The sequence below is a fragment of the Toxotes jaculatrix genome, chromosome 4 (genome assembly GCF_017976425.1).
Source record: "Toxotes jaculatrix isolate fToxJac2 chromosome 4, fToxJac2.pri, whole genome shotgun sequence".
NCBI classification, from domain to species: Eukaryota; Metazoa; Chordata; class Actinopteri; family Toxotidae; genus Toxotes; species Toxotes jaculatrix.
In genome coordinates, this window is record NC_054397.1 from 9,135,736 (window position 1) to 9,158,868 (window position 23,133).

General features: G+C 40.1%; 2 protein-coding genes across 7 annotated transcripts; one reads left to right on the forward strand and one right to left on the reverse strand.

The window, feature by feature from the left end:
- Positions 1–1,267: 1,267 nt before the first annotated feature.
- On the reverse strand, positions 1,268–3,205 carry LOC121180992. Its single transcript, XM_041036725.1, has 3 exons — positions 3,124–3,205; positions 2,506–2,571; positions 1,268–2,411 (listed from the first exon to the last, which is right to left on the reverse strand). Exons 1-3 carry the CDS (start codon positions 3,179–3,181, stop codon positions 1,909–1,911), a joined length of 627 nt encoding a protein of 208 aa, XP_040892659.1. The 5' UTR covers positions 3,182–3,205; the 3' UTR covers positions 1,268–1,908.
- A 1,596-nt stretch (positions 3,206–4,801) lies between these two features.
- uso1 (USO1 vesicle transport factor) lies at positions 4,802–22,850 on the forward strand. Of its 6 annotated transcripts, XM_041036067.1 has the most exons (27): positions 4,802–5,035; positions 6,121–6,207; positions 7,067–7,131; positions 7,249–7,325; positions 7,590–7,601; positions 7,921–7,974; positions 9,131–9,231; positions 9,327–9,429; positions 9,634–9,689; positions 9,853–9,973; positions 10,097–10,275; positions 10,364–10,504; positions 10,612–10,700; positions 10,811–10,965; positions 11,413–11,618; positions 11,755–11,775; positions 15,329–15,439; positions 16,024–16,142; positions 17,012–17,193; positions 17,316–17,437; positions 17,571–17,709; positions 19,248–19,414; positions 19,679–19,744; positions 20,185–20,283; positions 20,374–20,478; positions 20,744–20,959; positions 21,931–22,850. In XM_041036067.1, exons 1-27 carry the CDS (start codon positions 4,970–4,972, stop codon positions 22,009–22,011), a joined length of 2,940 nt encoding a protein of 979 aa, XP_040892001.1. In that variant the 5' UTR covers positions 4,802–4,969; the 3' UTR covers positions 22,012–22,850. The 6 variants fall into 6 exon arrangements, with proteins under 6 accessions (XP_040892001.1, XP_040892003.1, XP_040892004.1 ...); XM_041036069.1 differs by lacking the exon at positions 11,755–11,775; XM_041036070.1 differs by lacking the exon at positions 7,921–7,974.
- Positions 22,851–23,133: the final 283 nt, after the last annotated feature.

The window sequence follows — 23,133 nt, forward strand, 5'->3', positions numbered from 1 at the left end:
GCATTTTCTGGACAAATATACTAATGAGGTCTTCCTTGTCTGGTGGTATTGCACTATTTCCAACATTTTTGGGACAATCTGTCAGTTCGAACACAGCCTCTCTCTCCAAATTTCTCATCTTGCAACGAAAAAGAAACGGCATGAAAAAATGTTTGCTCTCTCACGCAGTTAAAATAAGAGTGGATGTACAGACATGGCATATTTAATTTTTCGGCTGCTCTCCCTCGTAGTTGTGATTAAATACTTTCAGATGTGAGAATAGTTTTCAATAGAGAGACTCTTAATTTGTTACCATCAGCCTCTGACGCAGTGTCGGAGTTAAAATTACAGCCCTATGAGTGTTTTTAACAGATAGTTCTCATGGGTGCTTCTATCCCCTAAATGTTTCAGGTAATTGCTTAACATGGGCACCTGGCTGCAATCATAATTTCTACAGCAGTGGTCAATGAAGAGAGTGGTGAAGAAGAGCCATCATGCTTTCAGACCAATGTTGTGCTTTTACATCGTGGCGGTGGTAAAAATGTTTGAGCATATTGAATTTACGATTGGATAGTTCTTCTTTTTCCACTGAATTTTTCAACGATCCACCCCTTTCCAAACTTCAAAGGATCCTCAAAAAAAAAGAAGTGGGGTGGCTGTACATTTATTTTCCTGTGGTTGAAAATGCAGTACAGTGGATCCTCAATGTGAATCATTCCAGTCCTTTTTTTGAATGGAAATAGAAGTACCTTCTTGGCTTTAGCAGGTGTGGTAAACAGTTGGCTGCCATCTTAATTTTACGGTGTTTACCCTTTACTTGTTGCTAGTACAAAACTGTTGCAGGTGGAGAATCTTTTTGTTTTGTTTTAGTTTTTTTTTCTTTTTTCTTTCCATTTTGAATGTGTTGGACTTAACATACAATAAACTACTGATATCAGCACCACTAATATGTTTGTCCTGTTTACAGGTGACTCCATCTTGTAAATAACTGTAGATGCATGTCGACAAGCTTTTGAAAAACAGACAACACGGGTAGATTATCAGATCTGCCCCGGGCTTATGGAGTAAACGAGATACTCCCCACTGTGGTTTCTGTCTCACTGCAGAAGTCTCAACATTTGACCACTAAAGCTGTTGATGCATGTTGAGCGGCAAGCAGAGCAAACTCATTGGTTTTTGTCCCAAATATTTTGCACTTGACGAGACAAGTTTTGGTTATAGCCTTATATTTATTTTGCAAGACTTACATCTTTATGTTTTCATAACGAAGTTATAAAAACACCCTCAAGTTGAAACGGAGCACATCTGCGGGTCCTGGAAAGTCTTAAAAAAGCATTTAATTCAGTTCCTGCGACAAAAACAAAGGCTTTAGAAGGTATTAACAAGTCTGAAACTTCTTTTCTTTCTTGTAGACGTTAACGTTGTGTGTGAATATTTTTTGTATGTGGCTGTGGGCTGTCAGGAGACATGACAGTGGAGTTTCATTTGGCAAACACTTTCTGTTCCTCACCATAGTAGCTAGAAAGCTCCTACACACATACTAGACAGGTGTCAATTTTAGCAAGTGCTTAAAAGCTTCAATTAAATATTTTTTAATTGGTTAATCCATCCATCCATTTCTGACGCATCAGTCAATCTGTCCATGTCGAGGCCATATCAGTGGATTATGAATTGTTAGATACTCCTGTGAAGTAATGACAAAATGTGATATAAATAACTTCAGTCATTGTTCCTTGACTGGTGTGACCGTAAGAAAGGTATTGAATTGCAATTGCAATTCTCTTAAAAAGTATTTACTTTTAATTTATTGAACACATCAGATGTACCGTTATCAAATGAAAGCATTTGTGTGAATGTTTAAAACACAGTTACGCATTTATAATCTGCCCCAGTGGATGTTTACAGGATTGAGTCACCTCCAGCCTCTCTTCAGTCACTGTCACTGTCCTCTTCAGACGACGTCTCACTTGATGTAACATCAAGGTTTTGAGCCAGGAGGGGACGTCTTCGATCTCCCTTTGGATTGATGCTGCTTTGAAGAAACTGGCTCGCTGGTGGTTGTTTTTCTCTCTGAAGATCTAAGACCCACTGAGGAACTGGGAGAATGCCAGATGCTGCAACAGGTGAGTGTGGAAGACCCTGACCCCTTCCTTGTGAGAGCCTGGCACCATCAGCACCTTGTCCATACACATAAGACCCTCCACTGGCTGGATTAGGCGGGAGAACGTTATAGGGTATAACAGGGAGGTAGTACACATTAGGTGGAAGAGGAGGGGGGGGTTTCTGATGTGTTCCCTGTGCTGGTTTACTGACAGAGATTGGAGGCAGAGTGGTGGTGATTTCCGTCAAAGGATCATCTGTGACAGGAATAATCTGACACAGAGAGTTTTCATTTCTTGTCTTGGCAGCAACAGCTTCTTCCTCAAAAGGTTCTATGAATATAAACAATAACGTAAGAATTTTCGTCATTCACCAGCCTTATGAGGATCATAAACCGGGGGACAGAGAAACTAGTTCTTGTCATACCTTCTTTGCCATTTCCTGAAGCTTCTTGTGGATAGCTGGCAAGGTTATCCCCAACAGGAAGAGCTCCTAGAAGAGAAGAACAACTATTATTATGTCAAGTAACTTAACAGGCTTTTTATTTCATATTTGCTAAATGCAGGGTTGTAGCCAGGATTTTACAATAGTAAATGTTTAATTATCGTTATTATTTTTGGCATTTTGCCTTTATTTGACAGTTCACAATAGAGAGAGACTGGAAATATGGAGTGTGAGCAACGGAACCTGCAACAAAGAGTTCCTGGCCAGATCACATACATCTTAGACCATCACGCCACAAGCATGTCCCTTTATTTAGACTTTTTAAGACATTAATTCAGTAAATGCCATAGTTATGCTTTCTGTAGATTTTCAGTAGGAAGGTTGAAATGTTGATTTATATCCTTCTCCACACACCTTCTTCGGGAATAAAATTCTGGTGGGAAATAAGGAGTTCTCTATTTCTTTATTTTTTAATTTAAAACTAAACATTTAGTCTAAATAGTACCGGAATCAAAATATCCAATGATGTAGAGTTTAAACTCCCCCTAGATTATTCTAAACCCTCCACCAAATCCCAGAACAACTACATGACTCCCTCACCTGTGTTGTGAATCTGTTGGCACAGAAGAAAAATCAGTCCTGCTGCTATCGGCTCCATTGCTGAAAAGCGATGTTTCCCCAAGATCCTCTGTGAAGCTTTTTGAAACAAGGGGTGGTGTTTGTTTCGTGTTATGACTCAGGTGCTTTATCAGCATATTGAAATTGCTGTATATAATTATTTATTTGATCACACTGGATTGCTTCATCGATTTCCAACATCACTTTATCAACAGAATCTTTATTACTTTAATTACTAAGTGAACATGCATCAGCTTGTGCTATTTTTCTTCAGGGGTTTAGAAACACTGTTCCTAAGGTTTGCGCAGATAAAGTACAGCACTGGTTCAGATAAAAGAAGGGGTACAGGCTACATAATAAAGAGCACAGTGAGGGACTATGGTGAACCCAGACATGAGAGCAGTCACATGGCAGATGGGGGTCAGTGCGATTGAAGGTCATGTCCTCTGTACTTTATGGGGTTAAAGGGAATTTGAGGGCTTTAGTAAACTTAAGGAAGTTTAAACTTTACAGTCAAATCCTTTTTTTTCACCTTCATGTTTGTAAATAAAAGGTAATATTTCATTTTATAAGAGACACAGTTCTGCAGCAGTTATTGTAAAGCTTAGTTAGTTGTATTGTGAGGGTAGAATTGTTAGTTATTGGTCTCCAGAGTAATTTCCTTAAAAGAAATGCTTAACTTGCAGAAAATGTAACTGAACAGCCAAACTAATAAGTAAAATATGAAAAATTCAAATGTGCTTTTAGAGACTGTGGGTTTATATAATACCTGATTTCTTTACCTGAAATAGTTCCTTATTGTCTTCTGTTGATTGTTTTTCTATTTCTGTACTGTATTACATAGGTGGGAAGTAACTAAAATACATTTAGTCGAGTACTTGTACTGTTTTGACGTTCTTGTTCTTGAGTCAAGTGTTTGTATTCTGTCTCTCATACTTCTACTACTCTGCGTTTGGAAATATTGTACTTTTTACAGTAAATTGTTCCGGACCAAACAGCATGCCTGAAATGACCCGGTAAAGGGCCCTGGGGCAAAAATAAGGTGTGGGACCCTCGCTGATTCCTTGTTACTTTCACTTTCTGTGCACTTTGTTACCTGGTCACCTTCAAGTTCATGCTGTACATTGCACACAACAGGCTACAAATGGCAGCTTCACTAAATCTTGCATAGAAGCCCAGAAATCAACCAGTCATCATTTCATAGAACCATAAATAAAGGGCCACAAACAAAACAACCGCAAACATCTCTCAGTTTTTGTGCATTGCTTCTGTGTAGCTGGGTTGGGGGGGAACAGGGCTTTTACATGTCAGTGCCCGGGGGCACATTATCTCCCAATCCGTCCGTGCATTTAGCTGAAAAAAAGAAACTTTTGTGCTTTTACAACTCAGTATTTCTGATGCAGAACTTGTTTTTGAATTGTTGTATTACTCCTGCTTCACTGAAGTAAGTGAAGCAGAAAAATTGAATACTTCCTCCTTTGCCCCTCTTGTATTATCTTTCACGAAGTGATGAACTGAATTACTTTTTCTGTATTATTATTTTTCCCGTTTCACGCAGTGTTATGAATGAGTTTTCTTGCCCTTTAAATGACTCCTTCACTGACTGGTGATCAGCCACGTATCGCCACGTTTGCGCGCAGGCGCAGTGCAGTCACAGTTGTGTTCCGGTCTCAGTCAGTCAGTGTACACAGTGTAAAAAAAAATCATCATTGTGTACATATTGTTCTCTTTTCACATATTTATCACAAAGTTCACAGAGAGGGGAGTCTGGGGGTTTCTTCAGAAGGAGAGGCGCTTTGAGTACGGCACCGAGAGGACGTCTGTAAAGATGAACTTCTTCAGAGGAGTGATGGGCGGACAGGCAGCCGGGCCGCAGCCGTCCGGAGCGGAGACGGTAGGAGACCAGCCCGGCTAGCTGGGGCTAGCTGCGATTTTAGCAATGTTAATGTGACAAACTGAGGCTCGCCGAGAAAAACTGGTGCTTTTGCGCCATAGATTGATTTATTTTCTTCCAAAAAAAAAACCACCCAGGTCGATTAAGACACCCGGTCCTGTCTTAACGAGTGAACAACAGCAAGCTAGTCAGGAGGCTAATTAGCTAACGTAGCAGATCTGTCAGTCCGCAGCAGTGGGTCTGTTTATGACCTCTCCTCCTCTTTTTTCTACGTGGAGCTGTAATCAGTTGATAAATGAATGAAATAAAACAGGCAGTAAAGGCTATTAGGAATGTCAACTGGCAGTCACCCACTCAACATTTGTCTACAGTACGTTCAACAATATTAAAAAAATATTTTCACGTCCAGCACGAGGGATAATATCAGGAAAGGAAATAAAAGATTAAAAACAGGCCTTCATCTTGTTACACTATGCATCGTTATGTTGGGTTCTATCTAATGAGTATTTTCAGTGTTTATTATTTTTAATTTTTAGTCAAAAATGTCAGAAAATAGTGGTCATTTCTCATGTTCCAAAATATTTATAATGTTTACAAATTTATAAAGCAAATATTACCCTCAATTCCTCACAGAGTATAATCCCAGTATGTAACAATCATTATCTTAATGTACATTCAGAGTATTATACGCAGGACTCACTGACACACAACATGTTTCCTTTGCTGGCATGAGAGAAGGGTTGTAGAAACATAATCAGATTGTCTGTAAACATTCCTGTTTTGGTCATTTGGAGAGGAATCTTCCTGCAGAATGCACAATACATTCCTCAGCAAGCGGAGTGTTAAATTTTAAATTGTCAAGCTCTGTTTCCAAATGGATCAAAACTCAAGCAACACTTGTAGTATAAAGAACGAGAACCTCTGAAGAATGCTCTCTGCACAGCTCTTGACCAAAAACAAAATCTGAGACATTGTCTTGTCATGCTCACTCAGATCTTTAAACCCCCCCCCCCCCCACCACTCAAGACATATAAATGAGGCAGAAATGCGAATGGAAAAAGTAATGATGATTACTTTGTTGACAGATTCAGAAGTTGTGTGACAGAGTGGCTTCCTCAACACTCCTAGAAGACCGCAGGGATGCTGTCCGGGCGCTGAAGTCCCTCTCTAAGGTAAAGTATGAGGAGAAAAGTTGGATATGCTTAGTTAAAACTAATGTGCTCTAATTCAACTGTCTTGCAATAAATCCTACCTTCATGAAGGTTATAATGTTATTGTTATAGTTATTGTTGAAACTATTTTAGAGAGGTGTTTAGAGAAGTGTTGATTCCACTTGATGATCATTTTGGAGTTTATAGTGCTGCTGAATTGTGTTGTTTCACTGAGAGGTGTTTTCTAACATGTAGTCTACCTTCACTGACAGAAAATGGACTAATCATTGGCGTAGGCTCCATCAAGTCACCTCTCAGTTCCGTTCAGTTTCAGTTTTGTCACTAGCTGCCCCATCAACCATGAGTAATGAGTTTATCAGGCATGAATAAGGGGTTTAGGAAGCACAGAGTTGCACATTAACAAGCAAGGGTGTCAGCGCTGGTCAGAAACATAGAGATAGATGTGCAGACTTCCTGCATGTTAAAAGAAAGACACTACAAAGTTCACTGTTGTCACTTTTCTTTGTGCACATTGATTGAAATTCTTTATTTTGAAAAGGATTTTGCTCATTGATTTTATGAGCAAACAAAAAGGAAACAGCTCTTCAAAGTTAAGACACAAGTTTTCTGATATTATGATGCGATTGATTCAAATCCTTCCCTTCACTGTAGTGGCACTGTAACTTTTATTCTCCTGTTATATCAGTTGTAGCTTATTTTTATCTTTTATTTTACTCTTTCACCTTCCTATTTATGGGTGTCTTTTGGTATTGACTTGTGATTCTTTCATATCTTGTTTAAATGCCTTTTCCTCTCATTTGAATTGTCTTGTTGTAAGGTGCTGTATAGATAAACTTGGCTTGCTTATCTTCTGTTGCAGAAATATCGCATGGAAGTAGGTACGCAGGCGATGGATCACTTGATTAACATACTTCAAACTGACAGGTATGTTAATGATAATATTTCTTCTTTTCTTTCATCTGGTGTCTCTTTGACACAAGATCTGTTGACAGTGAAACCTGTCTTTTGATGACGTTCTGATTCTCCCTGCAAATTGAACAGGTCTGACTCTGAAATCCTCGGCTACGCTTTGGACACACTGTATAACATCATCTGCAATGATGAGGAGGAAGAGCAAGGTATTAAACCCTCCCACAATTATGAGAAATTATGACATGCACCTTAAACAGTTTGTCATTTAAAGATAATTCCTCCTCATTATGTGTCTACTATAAATGACTTTGAATGAGTGAGCCATTGCTCAGTTTGCATGCATAAAGTTAGTTCAGTTCATGTCGACTGGACATCAGTCAATTTGCATTCCCCTCTTCTATACACTGATAATGAGTGCTTTGTGTAAAGATTCTCATCTCTCTTTTCTCTTCCATGTTTTAACCCTACAGATGAATCAGAAGGTAAAACTCTTTGACTGTGCATGATGCCACCCCCTAACCATCAGCAAGCAGCACTTACAAATCATAGGTTCTTCTTGGTTGGGATGCAGAAAAGGAGCACATTAATAGTCTCTTTCTTTTTTTTTTCTTTTTTGGATATACCTCCTGTGGCGTCCAGATTGTAGAAAGCTGACAAAAATTCAAGTCTGGGTTGTGGTTGTTGTCATTGGCATGTCTTCATTAGGATCAGGAAGCTCATTTTCTTCACTCCCTCAGACTGGTTGAGTGAATGCTAGCTTTTGGGAAAAGCTTTAAACTTCCTCTTCCCCCACCCTCACAGACGCAGTAACCCCTCTCCCTGTCTCAGGAAAGCATAAGAATGTGTCCGTGCCTGGTTAGTACTGAAACTAAGCCAAATGTGCAGTAATTATAGTACTACTAGAAAACTAACTTCACTAAAATCAGCTGGAACCGGTAAAGTGACTGGAAGGTGTTTGGGTGGTAACAAGAACGCTTCACTAATACCATCACATGCTCCAGCTGTCTCTTAATATGTCATTTCTGTTATCCTTGCATTTTAATACCTGATTGTTTTTGCACTGCTGTGGTGAAATTATACACTGAAATTATTTAGTGTTGTTTTTTTAAGTGTTTTCAGTCTGTGGGAGTTTACCCAAATGACAAAAAAACATATATCCTTGTGTTCCTCTAAATGTATCTAACAGTGCGGATAGTTTTGTTTCATTTACACAAAATTTGTGATCATGTGTTTATTTATAGTAACAGAGACATCATTTGTTTTTTTTCAAAAACCTGCATTAACTGAGAAAACTCAGAGACCCACTTTAAAATAAAAGATGTTGCTCTGGAAGGGGCTTTAATTACAGGAATACAAGAAAGTTTGCTGAAAAACAGGTTATTATTGGCAAAGGGGTGAAAAATGACCCACATCGTACGCTTTCTGGACGGTATTAAAATTACCCACCACAACAGGTAATGTTAAAATGACTCCATCTCCTCGAGGAAGATAATAAATCCCATCTGAAAGGGGCTTAAGAGATGGATATATTAAAACATGGGTAAATAAATCTGAAACTGTCTGCATGGCTTGATAACACCAGAGGTGAATGAGAAAATGTGTTGTTTTGTGATTTTGGGTAACGGACCTTTAGGGAAGAAACACCCGTTTTTCAGTGGTAGCTTATCACACTAAAGCTCTCAGTTCGTTCCACATTAGATGTTCATTCCTGTATATACACAATAGAATCCCTATTATAGTAACTTCACAAAGCCCTGTTCACCCTCCCATCCAGCTTTTCCCTCATCTGTGTGTCTCCCTTTTTTTTTTCTCCAGTAGGTGTGTTCACAAGCATCACCCTGAGCATGAGCTTCATTACTGGAAGGTTTTGAGAGGTTACAGATCCAGTAATTACCTCTGTCTAACTCAGGCTGCTTGCTGTGAACAAACCAGCTAGTGCCCTCACTCACTAAAGAGATGTCTTCTGCACAATTTCTTGTTTCTGATGTTAGTTCTCAATCTCCCTTCACAGACGAGAATGCCCAGAAGCAGGCTGATGACCTGGGTACCCAGTTTACAGAGAAGTTCATCCAGGACCCTGAGCATGTGACCCTTCTACTCACTCTGTTGGAGGTACTGATGTGTTTCTGCTTCAGTGGCAAGACATCTGTGTAATAACATTTGTCTAAACAGCTGCCTAATGAATTTATGTGCTGTTGTGATTTTAGGAGTTTGACTTCCATGTGCGCTGGCCTGGGGTGAAGCTCTTGACTGCTCTCCTCAAGAACCAGGGTGCCCAGGTCCAGGGCATCGTTCTGGTCAGCCCCATGGGTGAGTTTATCCTCTCCAAATCCCAGGATTTTACTCTGGAACCTTACCTTCAGTTTTTATGTCCACCTTTCTTGAGCTTTTTGCTCCTCTGTTGGTCAGCTCAAGAAAAAGAGTTCTCATGAAGAAGAGAGTCAGTTTAAGGGCAGTATTTTCTTTGTCCCTGTTGTTGTGAGAAACACTTTTTATTTTTATTTCCTTTCACAGGTGTTTCCAGGTTGATGGACCTATTAGCAGACTCTAGAGAAGTAATTCGCAATGATGTGAGTACTTTTCTCTTCAGTTTAAGCTTGTATTTAGCACTAAACCACATATGAAAACCTTTGAAATAAAGGTCTACGCATTACTATGACAGTCAAATATGTAATGCCACAAGACCCAAACTTTCAGGAGGTACTTGACAACGTGTTCTCCACCTTCCAACAGGGCTTGCTGTTGCTTCAGCAGCTGACTAAAGGCAATGCTGCCATTCAGAAGATTGTGGCATTTGAGAATGCGTTTGAACGTCTCCTCGATATCATCACAGAAGAGGGCAGCAGTGATGGAGGTAAAAATTGCTGTAGATAAACTCCTCACCTTCGATGCAGAATTGCCTGTAACAAAATGTTAAGATCATTGTTTGTTTTGTGATTTATATCCTGAGCTGATCCATCCTCCTCCCTGTGTGCAGGTATTGTGGTTGAGGACTGTTTGCTGCTGCTGCTCAACCTGCTAAAGAACAACAGCTCCAACCAGAATTTCTTCAAAGAGGGCTCCTTCATCCAGAGAATGAAGCCCTGGTTCGAGGTCGGCGACGATAACTCTGGCTGGTCTGCACAAAAGGTCACCAACCTCCACCTCATGCTACAGGTAACGGAGAAGAGTTACTTCAAACTGTTGGTCAAATCTCTAAATTATCATTTCATCAGATTGATCTATGTTCTGTTCCTAATCCCAGCTGGTGCGAGTCATGGTGTCTCCAGTAAACTCTCCTGGAGCTACAGCCAGTTGTCAGAAGTCCATGTACCAGTGTGGCCTGCTACAGCAGTTGTGTACCATCCTCATGGCCACTGGTGTACCTGCTGACATCCTTACTGAGGTAATCGTAATAATAAACTCGGTACAGAACAGAACAGCTGCCTGCTCAGGCTTAGCTACCTTAAAATGAACTATGTTCAAGCTGGTGACGTGGCTGCTTTCTTTCAGACCATCAACACAGTATCAGAGGTTATCAGGGGCTCACAGGTCAACCAGGACTACTTTGCTTCGGTCAATGCTCCTTCAAACCCACCAAGGTAAGACACAACCAGCGAACCAAGATATTAAATCTCCCAGATCCTTCTGAAGGTAAATCCAGTTAATGACCCAGCTTCCTTTCTGATCTCTCTACTTCATCTCTTCGTAGACCAGCCATCGTGGTCCTACTCATGTCCATGGTGAATGAGAGACAACCATTTGTGCTTCGCTGTGCAGTCCTCTACTGTTTCCAGTGTTTTCTCTACAAAAACCAGAAAGGCCAGGGGGAGATAGTGGCGACGCTGCTGCCCTCCACCATTGATGGTCAGTTACACCAAGTCTGTTCTTTGTACAGTTAGTAGAAGTTTTCCTTGAGGAGCAAATGGCACCACAAATTATATAAAATGGCATCACCTGTGGATGTATGATACGCATTTAGCTCTCAATTAGAGGTTAAAAATTTTTTTAGATCATGTTTTTCGGTGAATTGGACACTTTAGGTTAAGGGACCCAAAGCATCACAGCCCAGTTTCCTTGTTGTTCTGTTGGATGGACATAGTTTTTACTTTCTCCAAATGCTTTGATAAATGTCAGACTTTAGAGTTTGGCCTGGAACTGCATAGGATTCAGTGTTTCTGAAAAGTCTATCTATTGTCCCAGGCTTTGCGCATGATCACAATCAGAGATGTATGGGATGTTGTTTATTCTGATACCTTCAGCTTCATGTATGTACAATTATTTATTTTCTGACTCTCTGACTTTTTTTCGCAGCCAACTCCATCTCAGCGGGCCAGCTGCTGTGCGGAGGCCTGTTCTCAGCAGACTCTCTGTCCAACTGGTGTGCTGCTGTGGCCCTGGCTCACGCCCTGCAGGACAACCTCACCCAGAAGGAGCAACTGTTGAGGGTTCAACTTGCCACCAGCCTAGGCAAACCCCCTGTCTCTCTGCTGCAGCAGTGCACCAACATCCTCTCCCAGGTAGGACAATCAAAATTATGCCGGTGGAGTGAAGGAGATGCTGATAGGCTTTGTGTGTCTGGGTGGTACAGGTTTGTGTATTCTCAAGTGTCAACAACAGTGAACAGAACAGTGTCACATTATTGTGGTTTTGCAGGGAGATAAGATCGTCCGGCGGGTGAGTAAAGTGTGTGTGTACTGTGTCTGTGAGTGTGTTTGGGTGGCACATGTCCTGGTTATTTTGGCTTGGCATATGTAGTAGGGGTCTTGTTGGCCCACGTGTTGGGGAATCTTGCTGCCCTTTTACTCTTTACTACCCCTCCCTCGTCCCTAACTTACGGCTATGACCCAGTTCTTCCTCATAAGGGTGGCACACGGGTGCACTCCTCCCCACAGATTTGGAAGCTCTAGTTGTTCTCACTGTGCTCAGTAGTGCAGTGTGGGGAAGTACACAAGTGGAGACCCAAGAGAGGTTCATAGAAAAGGGACACAGCAGCTGTTTTTTTTTTGTGGTTTTTATCTCTGCTGATATCATCCTAACGTCTGCTTTGAGCTGTGATCTTGCACCATTTGCTGTGCTGCAAGCCATTATCTGTCTGTTCAGAAAGTGTGTGGTGCAGCAGCTTTCGGGCCTTTTCCTGTCCAAGTTCTCTTATCTATATTTGCCTTCTTACAAATGTTGTTTATACTAAATGGGGATCAATAAGTTTTCACTGTTCGTTCGTATGGTTTTAGTGTTGAGATGAAGGTTGTCCTTATTCAGCCATACTGATCCAACCCTCCTGGTTCTCCTGGTAGTTTCTCAGTTTAGATAGCTGTCTTCATGCATCCCCTGGAGTTGCCAGTTTTTTACATTCTGCAGTGTGAGTCTATGGTAGTCTGCTAAAATGCACGTGCACCTTCCTGCTGAAACTCCTGGCTGTTGGTTGACAAACTTGCCATCAGCTAGCTTGGTCTGGTTGAGGTGGATCTGGGAAACTGTGCCCTCTCTCTGTGGTACCCACGTTACTTTGTGAAGTCAGAAGCCAGAAGAAGTAACAGGGGGCCAGCACCAGGATTGTAGGCGTAGGGGTCTGTGTAACACTTGTGATTTCTGACTTATGTACTAGTTCTGAGAAACCATAAACCGGCCTAAGTCCAGGAGTACTAACTAGATAGAGTCAAACTCACCTCCATGTATCATAAATCACTATAACTCAGGATGGGACTAGACTCTCCTTTTCATGAGCTGCCAAGTATGAGAGGCGCTGAGTGGGTCACGGGATACTTAAGATGTGTTAGAGGTAAGTAAGGGGGTTAACTCTGTGCAGCTGGGTGTTGTTGGGAGGGGGGAAGCTTCAACCGTTGTCTCTGCCTTGGCACTGAACAGCAGTTAAGGCTTTCAAGCCTTCTCTGTCTGATTTTACGTTCTGCAATGACAGAGAAACCTTGTGACACGTGATGGAGAATGACTTTTAGTTGCCCTCAAAGAGGCTCTGCCTCCCATCTTTATGTCGCCGCACCATGTGTTGTGGTGTTGTGTTGTTGTGTCGTCATGCTGGCATCTGTGACTCTGTCACTCCATAGAGACATTCTTGTGAACATGATAACTCAAGAACTATGCAACTATGCAAACTTGATACTTTCACCATCTGTACTCCATATGGAGTAGATGATCTGATCAGATTTTGGAGCACCTTGCTGCGTAAATTTGCATATCAATGAGGGAGCCCTGACTTCCCAGAAATTATTGGATATTAGAATGAGAGTCAGCATGTGCAAGTATATTAGGGTCTTATTTTTTTAGTGAGGGTAAGATGAAGTGGTGAGATGTGCAGGTTTTCACTAGACTGTTGTAGTGTGGAAGGAGCTGAACCCCAAGGAAGAGCTCTTGATTTACCAGTAAATCCTCGTTCCAGCGTTCACCTGTGATGCTTTGAAACAAAGAAACTGCAGATGCAAGCAACAGAAATTGGTCTTTCCACACCGGTTTAGACATCTGAACAGATTGCCTTTTGGTCGCTGGACAGTGAAGGTATTCCAGACACACCCAACTGGGAGGAGACCAGGTGGACCAGTGCAGTACATTCATATAGCTCCCACTCCAATTCCTGGCTGTGATATCCTCCTGATTGTACAAACCTCTATGTTGACAAGAATTTGGTCAATTAGCTTGGTTAGGTCAAAGCACTGTGTTAGTGTTGTGCCTAGATGGTTTAAAGGGAAGGACATTGTTTCTTTAGTTTTAACCGTACTCCCCTCCACAAACACACGTACAGAACAGACCTCTGTTTGTTTAATTAACACTTGTGGTCATTTTCCTTTCTTTTGTTTTCCTCTTCATTTTTGCATTACGTCAAATTTGGAGACAAAATCTGAAAAGGTGATTTCGTAAGTTTTTGCAGTATGGAATGCTGATAAGTTTTCCCCACACTTTCATTGCTCAGATCTCCATATATTCTCAGTTTTGACATCCCTTGTTTGACTACAGAAGAGGGGTCTGCGCTTCTTAAAGCATGTCGTGCATTAAGTGTTAATGCACCAGCTTATTAGCAGCTACAGTGTAGAGTGTACAGATTCTACTTGTCCCTGCACTGTTTTTTTAAATCAGTATTTCAATTTACATTCCAACTCCATGAAAATCATCTTTTATTTTTCTGCTGTTGATTGAGATGAATTATTCAAAACCGGCATAGGTTTCCTATAAATGTCTGTCCAGTGGAAGCCTACTTTTGTAAAGAGGAAGAAGATCCAGGTTGAGGTCTGTTGTAGATCTTAAACCTCTTACATGTTTCTCAAAGCTGTTTTCATGGAAATGCATGATCACTTTCATATCACTTTTTTTATTATTACAGTTCCTTTTTCATAATTAAAAACACATTTTATGGCTTTTGCTTTGCATGTGCTCATAGCTAGAAAGTAAAAGTTCAATTGCAATTTTACAAATATAGATATTTGCAAAATAAAAATTGCAAACTACAAAATAGTAGAAGATTGGGAAGTTGAAGTGTACCCGATGGCTGAGTGTAAGGATAATGTTTTAGGGTTTAAAAACATTGATTTCCAGTCACGTAGCTGCATGTTCTGGGGAACGTAACCTTGTTTGAATATTCGGACTGTATTCATTTTAAATGTGTCCTAGTTTTTTTGTTTGTGATGACCTTATTAACAACTAATGGTTGATGTGATTGAAGTGCTTCAGATTAACCTGGAATGATTTACTTTATCAGTTCATTATTTTGTTGAGTCAAATTTTTTTCTTTGTCTTTTTTTTATTTTTTACCTTCAACATGCCTGGATGGGCAGAAAACTGAGCTCATTACAAATATGGCTTAATTTAGCCATGTCAAAATAAATGCTTCTTTAAACACCGACTCATGTTCAGGCACTTTTGTTGCCTTTTTATCAGCCCATTCTTACTTAATTTTTGCTGTTTGAATTAAAAAACTTGGCAGTAATTTTGTTGGATTTCTTGATTGTCTTGTGACACACTCAGTAAATGCAAACTATAACTTGCTCTTTTAATATGTGCTTAATTAATGTCCCAATCTGGACTTAATCCAGAAGCCTGGACTTAATTTAAAGTCTATGACAAGGATTCAAACTCTAATAAACTGTAGCCATTCTTACAGTAGTCATGATCATGGGCTGTGATGTACATAAACTTCTAAATATTTGGTCTTCGTAGGATTCTCGTCAGTCATTTCAGATGCATGCGTTGACATTTCTTTTGTTTATGTTGTGTTCTACAGGGCAGTAAAGTACAGACGAGGGTGGGCCTGCTCATGCTGCTGTGTACGTGGATCAGCAACTGTCCCATCGCTGTCACACACTTTCTACACAATCAGGAGAATGTTCCCTTTGTATCCTTGAGGCAGGTCACAAGCCATCGGTCAGTCGCATTACAATGACTGTCTGAATCTAATCATGGTCTTATTAACTAACCATTTCCTAAACTTTTGCTCAGCTTACAACTTTATTAGGAATTCAGTGAAATCTTCACATTTACATAATCTTGAAATTCAATCATTCAAGGTAAACGTGCCAAAAAAACTGATTCCTAGTCTGAAGGGGAACTAGGGATGGGACTCAAAAGTATTTTGTCCTAAATCCGATTCTGAATCTGCTTATTGAAACTAACACAGTGAAAGTAATATTAATTCTGCTTTATTATTCAGTGAATATAAATTAAAGATACAGTTTTTTTTTTCCATTGCTGATGCCTGTGGTGTCTGAGGCAAAAGATACTAAACAGAAAACATGGATGAAAGATTCAGTAAGGAATAAATTGTCCTGGAGGTGAACAAATCCTGGTATTTTACCAGCTTGGAACTGGATCCATTAGGAACCCATCCCTAATGTGAACATATACCTCCAGGTTAAAAGGGTTGTGGGAGTCTGAAGGTGACTGGTCTTGAAGGAATCCTTGACTTGGTGCCTCCTGTAGCTGACAGCTCAGATCTCAGAGAACCTGGGAGAGGATGAAAGGCTGGTTCAGGGCCTGTGTGCGCTGCTTCTCGGCATCTGCATCTATTACAACGACAACTCACTGGAGAACTACACCAAGTAAGTATCTTTGACTCTTATTATGTAACATAACATATTATGTATTTAGTGAGGTGACAATGCTGCTTTTGATTTTAGGTTTTGTTTTTTTTTTGGTTTGCTGAACTTAGATTCTTTTAGTGGGAAAGTCCTTTTAGAGCACTTCTTTTTGTTTGTTTCACAAACATACTTCTGTTCTGCTATGGAAATTGACTTCCTTCGTGTCCTGCTTTATTGTTTCTAACAGGAGGATCAATACAGTTTTCATTTCCTTGCCTTACTTTGCTGATACAGGGATACATTTACTGCCCTTTGGACTAGTGCTGTTTTAAATGCAATGGCTGGCCACACCAAATATTGATTTGATTTAGACTTTTTTGTTCTGTTTACTGCACTTTGTGTAAAGTTAATTGATAAATAAAAACTATTCATGGCATTAGTTTTGAAAGCATCCTCACTAAAACTTTTGCACAGTGCTCTATGTCACAACAATGTGCTTGGACCCCTTGGTTTTTTTGTTTGTTTTTGGTCATTGAATTTGAAATAGGTCTCTGCAGTAGGAAAGTTTCTCCTTGTACTATGTATTTGAATTAAACAAATACCTTGTTCTATATTACACATTTGTTCAGTGTGTAACAAACAGTTACAGTTACAGTATGTTTGCATTTATAAACACATATGTGGAGAAGTGATCGGGCTTCTCCAGCTGAAACATTAACCAGGTGGATTTTCTAAATGCCCTAACCTGATGAGGCAAACCGAGTTTCTTTTTTCATCTCACATTTGAGAAATCAGGCTACAATCAGATTACTTAACCTCATGTCAACAGGGTGACTGTCAAAAAGCTGTGTCCTGTCTAAGATCTTCGCTGTCCTCTCTGTCCTCCTCAGAGAGAAGCTAAAGCAGCTGATCGAGAAACGCATCGGGAAGGAAAACTTTGTAGAGAAACTCGGCTTCATCACCAAACATGAGCTGTACTCGCGGGCGGCCCAGAAGCCGCAGCCCGTCTTTCCGTCTCCAGAGCAGATGCTGTTCGACCATGAGTTCACCAAGCTGGTCAAAGAACTGGAGGGTCAGTCAGTCGGGGACTGTTTTTTTTTTTTTTTTTGGTCTTCCAGTGATGATTCATTTATTGTGACAGTTGCAAAGTTTTAATGAGGTTTTAAGAATGATGTGATGCTCTGCTCTAAACAGGTGTGATCACCAAAGCAGTTCACAAATCCAGTGAGGAGGAGAAAAAGGAAGAGGAGGTGAAGAAGACGTTAGAGCAACATGACAACATTGTAACTCAGTACAAAGAGCTGATCAGAGAACAGGTAAACGGACTCAACAGGCTTAAACACATGCCACGTGCCATTTTTAGTTCTACCTGTGGTTTGTTTTTAATTTGTTGTTTGATGTTATTTGCATTTGATGTTGACTGTTTTACTTGAACCGTGTGATCTTCAGGATGCTCAGATCCAGGAGCTCAAAGAGCAGGTAGCATCCATGTCATCTCAGAACGAACAGACGCAGGCTACGATCACCCAGCAGCTGGCCCAGATCCAGCAGCACAAAGACCAGTACAACATCCTCAAGCTAAAATTAGGTGGGTTCACCTCCCAGCTGGTTGTCATGTCCTCAAGAAAAAATAAGAATGGGAATTGAAGAAGAAGTTGTATATTTCTGGTTTGTTGATCGGAAAATGCATTTTTGCAAAAACATAAACGAGTGTAAGTTAATAATGGGCAGAATTACTTTGATAGTCCTGTATGGATTTGATTTACCAAGTGTTACGTGCAGTAAATGCCCTAAAGGACATGTTTGTATATGTTTTTTAAAACACCTGGGCCTTGTTTTTATAGTTTTGGATCTTATCCCAGTTGAATATGATAACCTGTTACTGCTTCATCACTGAGGTATGAGGCAACAGTGATATGCAGTGACATCCCTAGATACAGTCTTACAGCAGGTCGCATGAGGTAACCACACACAATTGGAAAGGTTTTAAAGGAATAGTTCATTATTTTGAGAAATAAACTTATTCTACAGAAGATTATTTTACAGACACAAATGTGAAAACAACAATTTGTGGTTTTAGAGCGGTTTCAAGCTCCAACTATTTGTTGGCAAACAGCAGGAAGGTGTAGTGATTACTGGCAGTCCTGTTGTCTGAGGTTTGGCACATGCTGTACTGAAAGGTATGCTAACATGGCAGTCCTCTCTATTGCTTGAGACGCTGCACTGAAGCACGTCGTAGATGGATAAACTGTTGTTAGTCGAGAAACAGAGCATGTTTCGCTCTCTAAAATCACATGACTGACATATTTTACATTGCTGTTTGTTTATAGATTAAACTCACAGGACACAGAGTGTTAACTAAAGAGCTTCAGAGGTACCGATCAGCCTATTTTTAAACTGTGGAGAAAGACGGGCCAGCTGGTTGCCCCTGCTTCCATCCAAAAAAAGCGAATATGCATGTCCTAAAATTTCCTTTTAGTAAGCCCAGAGCTCAGACTTCCCCCTAAAAGGAACAAGTTCAACTGCTCCTTCCAGGAACAATTTCATTTGTTCCTTTCTGGTGTGGTGAAGCTGACACAGGACCCCCCACCCCCCCCACCCACCCAAAAAAAAAGACATGTAAAAATGATGCAAAACCTGTCTGATAGTTGATGTGGTTTTCTCATTTCTCCGTAGTAACAGTGAGTGTATCAAGGTCCACCATGACATATCTAAGGAATTTAGATAGCGAGTAAAGTGTTATCATGACCACAGCCTGTACAACGATCGGTCTGAACTCTTGCCCTATACATGATTTTTCACAGTACATTGCATTAGATTTAGAGCTGCAACTAATGATTATTTACATTACTGATTAATCTGCTGGTTTGTTTTTTTCAATTAAGTAATTGTTTTGTCTTTAACGTGAGAAAATATTTTTAAAATGGTGGTTATTTCCATGAAAACAAGTGTTTGATTATCAAAATAGCTCTAATTGCAGCTCTAATTACTGCTTTTGTACTGTGCGCATGTATTCACATATATATATGACAATCAGTAGAGACGGAACATCTACATTCAACTCACATTTCCATTTTGAGTCTTCACATTTTAACTGGATGTGTACGTATGTGGTTACAACATCAGGTAAAGAGAACCAGAGTCAGTCCAACAGCCAGGGAGACGGCTCTCAGGTGAATGGGCTGCAGACGGAGGAGCTGACGCAGCTGAAAGAGGAGATGGAGGAGCTCCGCAAGCAACACACACTCCTTCAGACACTACTTGGTGACAAAGACGCACTCATCAACACCCTGGTTAGTGATTGTCTACTTCTATATCAGTGTGTGTGCGTGTTTGTGTGTGTGTCATACTGAAGGCTGATTTCAAGTTGTTCGTTTCAGTTATTTCTTTGATATTTAAAGGTGGCAACTTTGCCAGTGTGGTGGACTTTTTTCACAATTTCCTGACATAAACATAAACTCAACGACTAATTGATTTTATCAAGGTAATAATCAGCAGATTAACCCAACACAGTAAAAGTGACTGGTGTGTTACGTTTTCACTGTGTGTGTCTGTAGAGGTCAGAGGTGGCACAGACGGCAGGGAGTTCAGCAGGAGGATCTGAAAATGCAGAACTACTCAAGGTGGGCTTCATCATCATCAAACAGTTTAACCCAGTTTGACTGAAACATAAATTTTGTCTCTGATTTAAAAAAAAACATTAGAAAAGCTAAAGAGCAAGAAATTAACCTGTGTTTTTGGCATTTATTGTTCTTTATTTATATTTTGTCAACAAAACCCATGAAAAGACCAGAGCCTAGTTTGTCTCTCAATACTAATAGTAATACCAGTTCTAATTCTTTTTTTTTTTTTCTTGTATCTGATTCCGGGCTGTGGGGAGATATTTTTATATCATCAGGAATTATTGTTATGTATTGCTTGGAATCAGATACATCAGGCTTTGGATACACAGACAGTGCTTGTTATCAAGATCAAATCATCAATCTAAAGCATCTTTCTTAATTTCAGATTAATTTCAGAATGTATATATTGTGTTTTGTGCTACATTTGTTGTTTGTTGCAGGAGCTGGAGGCTCTGAGGAGTCAGGTTCAGTCCCAGTCGGCAGAAATCAACCAGCTGAAGACAGAGAGACAAGAGCTGCTCAGAAGCTCTGAAACTGGGGTAAATATCATTCAAACATTATAGTTTGTGCCAAGAATATTACATTATTCTTAAGAGACACCAAATTAATAAACCTTTGGTTTCTTTCAGTCCTCAGACGTAGCCTCCACCACTGACAGCTCATTAGACACCGCCAAGATGGCAGAACTGGAGAGTAGACTTACAGCACTGACAGCTGAAACAGAGAGACTCAAGGTGTGTAGAATATCGGTACAACAATACGTCTGTGCTCTCTCTGCACCATTTTTTAATACAACCTCAGTCTGGACTTAAATTATTCATCAGTCAGGTGTTTTTATTCAGGCTTTTTTTTCCTGGATTCCAGTAGTGTATTTAGGGAAGAATGTGAGAAAAAAAAACTGTTATTTCAGATGTTTTAGATGTCTCATTATCTTCTTTATACCTTCATTCACGCTCGTGTCTTCCTTCCGTGTCCTCTCCCTCTTCTTCACTGGTTCAGGGGGAGACAAAGAGCTTGTCGGAGAGCCGGGCAGACCTGGAGCAGCAGCTGGCTTCAGCCACCAGCACAGCAGCCATCCTGCAGACGGAGAAAGCAAAGCTGCAAACGGAGGTTCAAGAGTCCAAGAAGGAGCAGGACGACCTGCTGATGCTGCTGGCAGACCAGGACCAGAAGATCCACAGCCTCAAACAGAGACTCAAAGACCTGGGAGAGACGGTAGACAAATGCTCAGTGTTATATTTTTCTAAACTCATCAAAACACGTAGGAGTAGAAAATATGAAAAATTAATCTTAACTTTTTTTTGTAAGGGCACATGTTGTATTGCCACATGAGCTTGGATCATCTTTGTTTCACTACGAAAATACAAAACAAATTTAAAGTCTTTATATAAATATAAAGAAACCACTTGATGAAATGCGTTTTTTCAGCGTCAAATCAGACAAGAGCTGGCCCAGCACTTATCCTTCTTTAGTTTATTTGTTAAAATAACCCAATTCTTACATTAACATGTTGGACAGAAGATGACTTGTCATTCCTCCCACAAATGCTGCATTTTGCAGTTGTTTCGTTGACTTTGGGGTTTTTTCTTTTTAGGGTTTTCTTGGCTAGCTCAACAAATCCAGGTATTTTACCAAAGACCCACTGCCAGAACCCATCACTGTTCAAGCTTATGACAGGAAATGAGGGGAGAAAAAAAGAATGGGGAGTGACAAGAAAAAAATGAATGTCCCTCATGAGACTTGAACCAGGAACGTTGCAGTTCATTGTTAAAAATTCTGCAAAGGTTTCGCCGCGCCACTCGCTGCTGCTTATCAAACTTATTGTATTTCTGTGAGCTCATGTTAGTAACTGCAGGCAACTTCGACTTAAAGCTTCTCTCGTCTGAAATATGGCATTTGGACAGAAAGAGGTTTTATTGAGAGAAACAAACTGAAACTAGCACAACAAAAGTGTAAATTATGCCCTTGCACTTATTCCGTTCTGTCAATACAAACACATCTGTGTATATAGTTAGAAATAGAGAAGTATTGAGTGTCGTAGATTTCATCTTAATGTCTGTTACCAACTGTGAAAGTAGTTTATGGTAGTGGAGACATCATGACCAGTGAGCCTTATCATGGAGGAATAACTACTTGGCCGTGTTTTGTGTGTTTGCTTTAGTTAGACTGTGACGCTTTGCTTACAGGTGGAAGATGAAGACGACCTCGACGCCAGGGACCAAACAGATGACGATGACGAGGAGGAAGAGGATGAAGATGAGGACTAAAGAAAAACACTGACAGAAGAAAAAGAAAAAAGATGGGAAAAGACTTCACAGAAGGACACGTGAGAAACTCAAGAATAGGACTAATATATCGAGGGAGTTTCTTTTTCCAGCTGCCATGCTACCTTCATTTTTCTTTACCCCCCATCACATATTTGTTAGTTATTTTGGACATTTTTCGTTCAAGATAAGGTTCTTCTGTCCAAGGATTCAGTTTTCAGTGACAGCTAAAAGATTTGAACATGTCAGTGCGTTCATCTCTTCTCCTTCTACCATCAGTTTGTGATGGATTTTACCAGTCTTGTGTTCACTGTAATGTATTTTCATATAGTTTGTAATTGCTCAAAAAAAAAGAAAAAATCTAGGTTAATTTTAATGCGCAAGATTTATCTGGAACATTTAGGGAGGAGGATTTAAAATGTAGCAAAAATGCACCTATGATCAGGTTTGATATTATTCTCATTTTATCGTTAACATGCTGGTGAGTTCTTTAGGCCGGCTTTTTTCCTCATCCTGCACTTCTGCTCTCACCACACGTACGATGCATTAGAATCACCTGCTACATGTCACTGTGCTGCACCTTGAATTCATCTGCCTTCACACCCCAATCAGTTCGAGTTCAGTGTTACAGTATTTCAACATTCATCGTTGCCCTATTTCGACAACACAACCTAACCTGACTGCTCTACAATATGCTGCAAAACACTGAGAGAAAAGATGTAAAGACAAAAAAGATATTTTTGCAACTTTTTGTCCAGTACTGGCATCCAGCTTCTGTATGATATTGTGTAACTTATCAATTTATGAGCCACATGGAAATGAATAAAGAATCTATCAGTCTGTATGCGTGTATGGAGAAATAATTGTAGATAAATTAAATTTTACTAAATCCACTTTGAGACTTTTGTATTTGTCCTTTCAGGATTATTTATGTCTCAATATTTGGCTGGTATCATATCAATACAAATACGATACCTATGTTTTAGTATTCTGATATTGTCATGCGCCGGCTATTTCAGATTAGCCAAGCACATTATGGCAAATAATGTGTTTGGTAGCAAAGATACAATATCTGACATAATCCAGAAAGATGAATTTATTTATTTTTTTGTTAGTTTTGCTGAT